The sequence below is a fragment of the Aplidium turbinatum genome, chromosome 11 (genome assembly GCF_918807975.1).
Source record: "Aplidium turbinatum chromosome 11, kaAplTurb1.1, whole genome shotgun sequence".
Classification (NCBI taxonomy): Eukaryota; Metazoa; Chordata; class Ascidiacea; order Aplousobranchia; family Polyclinidae; genus Aplidium; species Aplidium turbinatum.
This window is the reverse complement of record NC_137482.1, coordinates 15,308,041-15,318,847: the sequence shown is the minus strand read 5'-3', so window position 1 is coordinate 15,318,847 and position 10,807 is coordinate 15,308,041. Positions and strand designations below refer to the sequence as shown.

Sequence of the window (10,807 nt, the reverse complement as noted above, 5' to 3'; positions counted from 1 at the left end):
GATAGTTGTTCATTGAATTTGTTTTGGATAAGGGCATGGTTAAAGACATTTTGGCATGGATAAAAAAAAAACATCTATGCTCCAAATTACTAAACTCTGCAAAATAGGCCTACTCGATAATATGCTACATCTTGCATGATATTCAAAGATTCCTATGTCTTGGTTATATTAATTTTTCTTCCTTTGTTTATAAAACACTGAAAATAGTTATCAGGCTGTTTTTGTAAATTTGAAGCTATCTTTAGGTCTACTGCAAAAACCAGCCACTGCAGGAAATAAATTATTCTTTTGATATTAGTATTCAAAAGCAAATAGAAGAGGCAGGTCAGTTTTTGTGAGGTTTATAACTTAAATCGCAAAACTTTTGCGCTTTACCTAACCACTAGCCTATCCTTCCCGCAGGCACTGTTAACTCTTGCAGTTACATTTGATACCATGAAAACGTAACTTAGCCAGTAATTCTATCTTTGATAAAGCAAAAATACTATGTTAAACTCAATGTATCACATTGTTCTCTATGAGTTTGTCTTATTTAGCCTATCTAAAAAGGCTTCATACAGTGCCTTTAACAAAACCAAGCCAGCTTTCCTCGTCTGAAGTTTTACAGTTACACGGCATCGCGAAGATATTTGAAATTATACATCAAAGAGACGCTCGACAAAAATACAGCAACAAAGTGGAAAAACAGGTTTGACGTATCTCGCTCAGCTTTGACATATAAATTCATAATTCCCTGTCCTATAGAGCAATAGACATAAAAAGTAGCTTCCAGTAGTCACTTCATTATGTTATTGAAGTTAAGATTTCTAGTTTGAGTTTAAAGCAATGGTGAGTTTCTGATGTATGACTTTCGAAACCCGACGGCCGCCTTTGCACACCCTGAAGTTGGAGTATATGACTTTGAATACCTAGCAGGAATCTTTATCCTTCGACTGAAAACTCTTGTTTGAAAGCTTTGTTTCTGGAAGTTTTTCATACTTATAGAGGCTTTGAGCCTCTGACGCATGTTCGGCTACAAAGATTGACTGCATGAAATTTTCGTTTGTTGTTGAAAAATAGCTGTCTGAAAAGTTGTCCATCCACTTGGTGTCGCTAAATAGAAAGATGTGCTTGTTTAAGCACATACCCCGAATCTAGCGTTACGGTACTTGGCCTTGCTATTGATTCATTTGTAATGCCAGTTGTTTAATCATTGACTTATCAGGGAAGATCCGAGACTAAGTTTTGATTTGAAATGTGGGAATAATTAAATCTATAAAGAAGTCGTGATGAATTTTATAAAACAAACTAGGCTATATAGGCCAATTAATAACAATTTAAGTGTCACAGTCTATGACAAAATCATATCCAGCCAGACATGTTGACGTTTAGTGCGCAGTAGTTCAGGCTACATCATTCAAACAGAAGAAAAAGAAACGTGGCTACGCTAGATCTACCTTACGTTAGAAACGTGGCTACGCTAGATCTATCTTACGTTATCAACGTATCATTTACAAAAGAGTTTGTTGAGAAAATCAAGCAGCACGCTGCAAAGCTGGTAAAAGTGGCTTTGACTTAGCCTACATTACACTGTACATGACTTACTCTATTTCACGACCATAAGAAACATCGCATCCTTAAATAAAAATGCACGATTTGTTCAAACTCATACCTTAGCAATGAGCAATAAAACAACCTACGCAGCAGTAAATTATTGCCACTTTGTACAAATAGCCTATAAATTGTGCAAGATGAGAAGACCTACCGACAACTATTTTTTGTAATGCCAGAACATCATGATGTTTTTTCATTATTCATGTTTTCCATCTCAAAATGTCATTTCTTTATGATGAGCATGTCGGTTTAAGAACTATGGGATTATAACATTTCGTCAAGTTTTAACGATACCAATTTTAAAGTCAATAAACTGTATTTTGATGTTTGAAAATGATTTTTAAAAAAACTGTAAGATATCGTTGATTTTCAAATAACGTTCAATATTTGCAATTCTATCACCCATCTTCTAGTTACCAACCTGTGCATTTGACTTAGTAGGCTACGTGTTTGTGTTTCTGTTAATAAATCTTGTAAAATTTTCCATTTGCTGCTATTTTTAAAAGTTCATTTGCCTTTTTATTATTTTATTGTTCGCCAGTTCCAATCGTTTATCTTTGTATTCTGATCTTATCAACTGACAAACCTGAACTGCGGCATGACTGTATGCCTAAGGCTTGGATTTCCTTCAAATCGTTTAACTTCGTTTGTTTGTTTTAATATGAAAAACTCATTGGAATCAAATGAAAATGTTTTCAGGGGAAGTTAGTCATTTTTCAACCTTTCCTTGCAGCAGTTGGTACCAAAAGATATCGTACTTACGTAGCCTATTTGTGTTAGTTTGTGTGTGGGCTTTTCTTGACTCAACTTCTGAACATGAAATGGAAAAGCGTTAGCTTTACACAGCATACCAATCGATTTGTTTCAATCAAAGGTTATTACGGTTAAAAAAAACTTAGTTGTTTTTGTGCACTACCGTTATAAGTTGTCCTATAAGATTTAATGCACATTTGATGCTAATATTGGTCAAAATTACTGTTAAGTAAACTGTTATGCCATATACACGTTCTTGAAGCTTGTAGCTTTTTTTAGAAAACCGTTATGTGTGATTAGGTTGCTTTGCACGTGGCACTACAGCAGCAATTATACATCAACCTCGCCAATTTCCTGCTCCTTGCCAGAGGTTTGATTAGGCCTATACTTTTTTCGTCACACTTCAAACATAGAAACTCACGCAATGATAACAACCATATTCTAATCTAGAGCCGGTGTCAGGGCGATCACCCCCCTTCCCCTAACACAAAAAATAACTTTAATTATGGTGTGTTTGATGTTTGATTCGGTGTCAACATATAAGTTCCATAAGAACAAGATAAGTCGAGCCAAACACCAACATTAAGTGGTTAGAGAGGCGCCCTATGTAGGCTAAGCTGCGACAAACACCTCAAGTAATAAACAAAATCCTGCACGAAAAGGCTATGTGTACTACATTTACAACTAAATAATAACAAGTTTACCTTAGTTTTTAACTTAAACGTTTCACAATAAAATGTAGCAATGCTCTAAGTCTAAGGCTATGGTGCATTGCACTGGGTGCACCGCTGGTAGTTACGTTTCTGGGTAATCTTCTGCAAGATCATGCATTCTACTCAGTACTTGGAATAACAAGGTCATTAGGTTGTTTCTTCAAGTTGCACTTACACGTTGCTAAAGAAAAAAAATCGCCATTTGTGCATGATTGAGCAAGAGACTCTCGTTAGCACTAGTGATCGTTGGAGCTGTGTGCTTTTCCAAAAAGGTTTGGAGGTTCAGAGTCTGGACCGAAACAGAAACATAGGTCGCAAATAGGGCCGTGCGAAATGATAGCAATACGAAATAGTGCAACTGCGAAAGATTCATTTTCTTAGTACGAAAACTCGTGACAATGTGCTGCGGAAATGTGCAGGCAACAAAACATTGAAACGATAAGATTCAATGCCGTATTCAAAGCGGCAATCATGTGAGTTCAAAAATGGTTTGATGTGAGGCAAAATTTACTTTTCCAAAAAGTAATGAAATGTCATTTTCCAGTTTTCCAGATGGCAACCACAGAATGCCTTTCAATCAAGCAATGTTTATTTTCAATTTCAAACCTACGCTTTAAGTTTAAAAAAAATTGTCATTTTCTTGCTTTCATGCGATGTTCAGTTATAGCCTAAACATTAATGAAATTTTACAATAAAATGTTTGATTAAAACTTCTAATAATTTTAAGAGGTTTTAACAGCATGAGTAGGCTATATATTACGGAAATTTTGAGCGCAGAAAATCATTCGACAACCTCTTCACAGGTCTTGCAACCCAGAAATTACTCTAGAAAAGTTTATCATTGACCGCACTTTTGGATCACTTTGGGGAGCACTATACAAGGCAGGAAGTGGGCCAGTCGTTTGAGCCCACAAATGCCAACAACTGTGCGTCAACTGTCAAATGACGGGCATGCAGAAGAGAATATTACGCACTTACGCTGGTCTTCTGTTGATGAGGGTTCACATTGAGACATTTTACCTTGAAAGTTAATTTTGTTTGACAGCAAACGTTTGAAATACGTAATTTTGACATATGATGACGTTAAGTTACTTCAAAATATGTTTATATTAGATTGATGCATTTATGAAAAGAATTCATTCAAGAAAAATATGCTTGAGTCTGAGATACGTTTGGTATTAGGCAATTTATTTTATGTTGCTTTTTTTGTAATAAAAAATAACCATTTTGAAGAGATGATACAGTGTTATGTACGACTAGACATTTTGTAACAAGTTGGAAATGCCTTATGTAAGGAAAGTTTTTTCATTATCGTTTACGAAACCTTAAAGTTGTCTGTATTTTTTTCCCATATTTGGCATTAATGAATAATGAAGTAATTTTGCAATGGAAGGCAACTGATGAAAGTCAGTTTGAGTGATTAGTTTGAGAGCTCTTTTGCAAAATACGCGCATGATTCGGCAATCCAAAACAGAAATTGAACAATCAAGAATTGAAATGTTTTTACCTTATTTGGCAATTGTGAACGAGTAAGTACGACTTTCTTTGGAAATGATTTTACGTAAAATGTATTGACAATCCCATTCCCTCAAAATGTTACTTACGTCAGAGTTTTTGTTTTCGTGATGTCACAACTGTGATGGAAAGTGTGCAGAAATTACAGCGAAGCTTCGTATCAACTTATTGCGCAATGGCAAATAGCCAGACCAGAGAACTTATAAAAGACAGAAAAATGGTGACATGCTTCACTGCAAGAAATGATTGCCATGAAAGCTATACACACCAGTTAATAATCTGAACATTTCTCATCTACGCTTTCATTGTCGTGAAATATCACTGGATAGCCTTAATGTATACGCAGTATAGCCCTGATGCAAAAAGTCGGTTTAACTGCTGCTGTTGAATAAATGTTGTTGTAAAGTTCTTTCATTACAAGCTACTCAATCTCCTTTTACAATAAGATTACATTATTTTTTTTTAGATTTTATAAGCAATTTAGTTCATTTACATTAGCTTAAAGTACATTTAATATTTTTGTGAAGTATAAATAGAACTATGACAGTGACTGGCACTTTATTGGAGACTTCGAACACTATGAATATCGACCAGCATGAATTGCCTTTAATTCATCAGACAGTAAGTTTTGTTTTAGAAAACGTTGCTTTTGTTACCTTTGTCATGCCGCTTGTAGCCTACGCCTACAAGTTATTGTAAATAGCCTAAATAGCTAGCATCTCTTTACTAAAGAATAAACTAGTTAAAAAGAAAATAAGCTTACAATTACCGCGAAAGTTTAATACCCTTGTTTTGCCTAATCATTTCGATCATACTCTATTTAAAGAAGTTTTTAATACGTAGGCTACAAACTTAAATGTGTAACGAATGTTTGCTTATATTGAATCGATTTAATATGTTTTGGCTAAACTGTCAGAATTTTTTGTTAACTGATACTCTTTCAATTTTTCAATCTTGGTCAAAAGAACTCCAGAATGTTTAGCCAACGCTCATCAACGTTAAAATTTCATAAATGTTTTGAAATTATCTCAAGATTTGTTACTTTCGTTTAAAGTTTGTTGCAAATATTTCAGCCTCACATTTTTGCTGTTCCTGTTGCATTCAAGTCCAACCAACAACAGAAAGTGGAAGAGTTGCAAATTAATCCAGTAGCGACACCTAACGGAAGAATACGATCCGACACATCTGGTTTTGAAAAATGTCAATGGTGGTGTAAGTAAATGATTACGATATACTGTACTTTAAAAAATATTGATATAACTTTTGCTTTGTTTTAAAATCCAAGAAATATGCATTAATTTCTTAAGAAGTTTAAATTTGCTTAAATAGCTTTATTTAAGGGCTGCTTGATAACGTGTTCTTCAAGGTTTATTCGAAGTAGTGTCATTATTTGTAAACTTTCTCTTTCTTATAGTGAAAGGTGTTGAGGATGAGTGGTACCCTTTTGATGAATGCATGTTGGATTTGCAGCAATACAAAAACATGCGAGAAAGAATTTATGGGGCTTGGATTAATATAACGTCTTCAAGCAAGAAATGGAACTATGGAGACGCTGTTGTTTTTAATGAGAATGGTTCAAAGAGAGGTTAGTAGACGAAATAAATTGATTTATCTAACGTTTGAATGCACTGTTTTCCAGTTAGTTCAAATTCTTTACTTGACTTGGTGCTATGAAGCTTTGCTCCTCACATATCGTAGAATGACAGCCTGCCTTAAATGCTCATTCTCAACTTTCACTTGTTTTATTCCGTAAGCTTCGATAATAATAAAAAGAATCGCAACCCACTGTAAGCTGGCAGTAGACTAACGAAAAGTATCACTTAAGATGTACTGCCAAGTCAAGAAGATCAAAATAATACAACTTAAAACAGCAAAAATTATCAAAAAGCTAAAATTATCAAAAAGCTAAAACAACTGCGCATAAAATATAAGCCTAGAACTTATAATTTCATAAATTGTTGAGTATCCGGGTGAAAATGGTGAAAAGAGGTTCTAATATTATTAACTGTTGTTTTAGGTCCGACTGAAAAGAATTGGAAAATTCCATTATGGATGCGCGCCCAGCCATATTATTTGACTTGCTATACCAATCCCTTCTTAAACGGAGTCGGAATACAATGCTCAGATAGCTGGTTCAACAAAGCAAAGTATTTTGCGCAACAATGCACAAAAGCTAGTAGCACACCGAAAGCAAAGTATTTTCTTGTTGTCAAGCCTGTGGAGTCCTTTTCACCCAAAGTTGTGTACAAAAAACGTTCAACAAGTACAACATCATTCAATGACATTGCTTTTTAACGATAGAGAAGCTCATGTCACCCAAAGATCTCACTGATCATTTAAAAATCTATCGATATTAAAACAGTGCAATATTTATTGTAAACGGATTGATTTGATTGTGTGATGGGCTAAACCTGTCGGCAAGTTATGTAAATATTACTGGATTGTAGGCACTGTAACCTTTTATACAACTAAACTTTTTTTATTGCAAGTGCTATTTTTTTTTAATAAACACCTACTTCAACATGTTTTGTGTAATCGACGTTTTATTTATTGCCAAGTCTTTGTGAGCTTATTCACATTCTATACATCTACAAGCTGCAAGTCAATATCAATAGCTAGGTGGCTTAGTTTCAACAAAGAAGAATTTGAAATCCTCCGATTGTTTTCTCACAGATAGGTCAATTTTTAATTTACCATTCCGATGTAGGCTACAAGTAGGGGAGGAGGCAGCTTTAGCCCTGATTTTAGAATACAACTGGACATTATAAGACCTCAGAAAAAAAATTGAAATTTTTGTCCAAAACCCCCTCTCCCTATCCTGAAAATAACTTTTTGCGTCAAATTGTCTTGTATTGCATTGACGCCAATTAATTTTGTTTATGTCATTTAAAGTTCAGACGTTATTTGCTACTGTACTAAAACAATTTAATAATGTTGCAAGACGCTGAGTTTGCCGAAGGGGAACGATTTGTCGGGGGGTGTGAGGGTCACCCCCCGAAAAAAATTGAAAAATCACATTTGAAAAAATGCATTCAAACTTTGTTGAAAAGTTGATGCATTCCTAAGCTGTATTTAAAAAAAATTAGCAGTATTACTTTAGAGACAAACTTTAACCTACTAGTATTGAGCCATGAACTTCTTAATAGTAGGATCTGGACAGGAAACAGTGCGATAAGCGCAATTACTGCCGACCAAACAGAGGCCAGTCAAATCGTATTGCGTAAAAGCGCAATACGATTTGGCTGGAAGCTCAGTATACTTGAAAGTTATTTATCAATTTGTCGTGTAAATTTTTTTTTTTCACTTTGCATGCCCACATTTATTTTCATGCATCTTGTCTTCGAATCGAACCCAGTGCTACTGCTAATGTAAAAATTATCTTCCTCTTAAATCTTAAACTTGTTGAACCATAGGCATACAAAGCCGAGCAACGTTTACATTTACAGAAACACAAAACTACGGAACAAATTAAACATCGAACGTTTTCGACATCACAAGATGTCCTCTTCAGGAATAACATATAAGGCAAACCGGGGCGTGTTGTCACAGGTTTGGGGTTTTTCGATTTGTGCTTTTGCTATATACAATGCAAGTGATTTGGTTATATTGTGCGCAAACGGGCTTGTTCTTCTCTCTTTTCTTTGTTCTAAGTTTTGACGCTATGAAAATAAACAGAAACAATTGTGCACCTTTTGTTTTATTTCTTTCTTTTCTCAAACTTTAGTAACAAGCAAACAAACGACCATTCTTTACCTCAACCAAACTAAAAACTAATGAATTTTGCTCAACGTATAGTCAAAAAATGAAACGTGTAACTTACAAAAAATGTGAGATCATCTTAAGGCAAGCGCGAGACTAATTTAGTTTCTCGCGCGGGCTTGCGGTGGTCGAAGTCAAACGTCACACCAGCCCTCCCCCAGATGAACCATGTGATTATCCAAACAAAAATGGTGAATCGACAAAAAAATGAATGAATTTTGCTCAACATAGTCAAAAAATGAAACGTGTAACTTACAAAAAATGTGAGATCGTTTGAAGGCAAGCTCGAGACTAATTTAGTTTCTCGCGCGGGCTTGCGGTGATCGAAGCCAAACGTCACAATATCATTCGTACACTGTCCACTTACACTTCCTTTTGCCACTAGTTAAACTTTTTAATCGCAAAAGAATTTCAAGAAAATCAAAGTTTTGTAAAAAAAAAATTGTGACAACACGCCCCAGCACGGGGACCAAATTTTTGATAATAATTTAATTTAAGCTAAACCTGCTGTCTTTTCTTGACTTTGCTAACCTCAAAATGAAGATGACTCTTAACGAAGCACGTGCTACAAATATAGACTCGAAACAGTCAGTGCAAGTACAAAAAAATTGCTGTGACAACACGCCCCTTGTGACAACACGCCCCGGTTTGCCTTACTGTAGGCTATACAGTTTAACTACACCGCAGTTTGCTTTTCTACCACATCATATGATCTGTTTCAACACCTTTTGATGCAGTTACCTTTGATTTTCGCAGAGCCTATATCGTTGAGTTTGAGCTAGTTAGAAGTAGCCTACTGTGCAGTTTTTGTTTTTTTCCTTTTATAGTTATAATAAACCATTGTATTTTATTCAGATGTAGTTAAATTGGATATATGTTATTCCTGAAGAGGACATCTTGTGATGTCGAAAACGTTCGATATTTAATTTGTTGCTTAGTTTTGTGTTTCTGTAAATGTAATAAACTTGAATGTGTTAAAACTGATAACATTGCTCGGCTTCGTAGGCCTATGGTTCAACAAGACCAACTCTCTATCGAAACTCTATAAATCTTAAACTATATTGCAAACATCTGTATGCCAAATTTATTGAATTATTTAAGCTTACAGTTACCATTAACATACCAGTGTACTATTTGACTTGCCAGGGAATTGAACCCAATTCACTAAATTTGAAACCAGCAGCACGATAATCCACAGAACGCGATAACTCTACAGCTAACCCTTCTACATTCATGGCTGATAGCTACTCTGCGAAATAAAAACTAACTTTAAAAAGTCTGTGAAGTTATTCGGTTAGGTGGGGCTGTTTTCCATGCAGCCCCAACAGATTCAAAATTTGCTGTAAAATATTAAAAGAGGTGGAGCTTCAAGGATAATTTTTAGCCAATTAGAGCGCTTGAAATCCATAATCTTGGGCTGCAGAGAAGTTTGCCCAAAATCGGTGTTGCCAAACGAAACTTTTAATATTTTAATTTTCGATCCGCAATGTTGAGAATGATGCTTTCAGTCTTTTTATGTCTCTAAAACAAAGTTTGCATAATTTTAAACGAAACTGCATTAAAAGAGCAAGTTTTGCCAATACCAAACATTCAAATATTTCAGCCAGGAATTAGCAACAAGAAAACATAGAGACAGCTTTATTTCCGAAAAATGCAGAAGAAAACATGATCTTATCCTTTTGCTATGCCATCGGGCAGCACCATTTTACAGGAATATTCATACCGGTACCCATATTTTTGTTGAAAATGATCTCAGAATGCACCAAATTCAAAGTAATTTTTCAAAAATTTTCGGGGGAGGCCCCCCAGACCCCTCCACCACTGGGTGTCGTTTTAGGCGTCAACTCCCCTCCTTTCGAAATTCCTGGCAACGTCACTGGATCTCACTACCCATCCAATTGGATCAATTGCAAATTGTACAACAGACTGTTGGTTAGATTATGGCACAATCAGGATGGTAAAGTTGATTCACGAAGGTTTATTTTCAGATTTTTTATTGAACTGGCTAAACTACCAAATAAAATAAATATATAGGACTGAACAAAGTGAACATATCCACTTAAAATCCATTTCGAAACTTTAACAGGCTTTTTTCCTTTTTCTTGCAGTGCATGAATATTTCTGTAGGCTTATATTATTTTTGTGGGAATACGCTACGGTACATGGAAAAATCTACTCCAGACCATAGTCCCTACCGGAAACATATATAGGGCGGCTTAGGGCCTATAATAGGCCTACCCTAAGCAGTAAGCAGCCTTTTCTCCCACGATAGAAATAGCTAGCCTACTTTTGAGCCGTGAACAATTAATACAACAACGTCAGATTTTCCATGAAAATATTTATGTGGAATGTTTTTTAAAAGCTACAGCAGTTTAATCAGGCTATGTGTTGTAACGAAAAATTACTTTTTAGACACTGTGGTAAGTTTAATGATAAGATCCGTTGTATGCTATGTCCAGGAGTAGGCCTAATGT

General features: G+C 35.2%; 1 protein-coding gene across 1 annotated transcript; it reads left to right on the top strand.

Annotated features, from left to right (window-relative positions):
• Nucleotides 1-5,084: 5,084 nt before the first annotated feature.
• Nucleotides 5,085-7,099, top strand: LOC145780364 (uncharacterized). Its single transcript, XM_082592064.1, has 4 exons — nt 5,085-5,195; nt 5,648-5,786; nt 5,989-6,159; nt 6,592-7,099. The coding sequence occupies exons 1-4, from the start codon at nt 5,115-5,117 to the stop codon at nt 6,867-6,869; spliced, it is 669 nt and encodes a 222-aa protein (XP_082448190.1). The 5' UTR covers nt 5,085-5,114; the 3' UTR covers nt 6,870-7,099.
• Nucleotides 7,100-10,807: the final 3,708 nt, after the last annotated feature.

What these genes read in the sequence shown, in the direction of transcription:
- LOC145780364 (XM_082592064.1), top strand. Translation starts at nt 5,115, where the DNA reads ATGACAGTGACTGGCACTTTATTGGAGACTTCGAACACTATGAATATC. An exon ending in TGCCTTTAATTCATCAGACA is followed by an intron (nt 5,196 to 5,647) that starts GTAAGTTTTGTT and finishes CAAATATTTCAG; the next exon opens with CCTCACATTTTTGCTGTTCC. An exon ending in TGAGAATGGTTCAAAGAGAG is followed by an intron (nt 6,160 to 6,591) that starts GTTAGTAGACGA and finishes CTGTTGTTTTAG; the next exon opens with GTCCGACTGAAAAGAATTGG.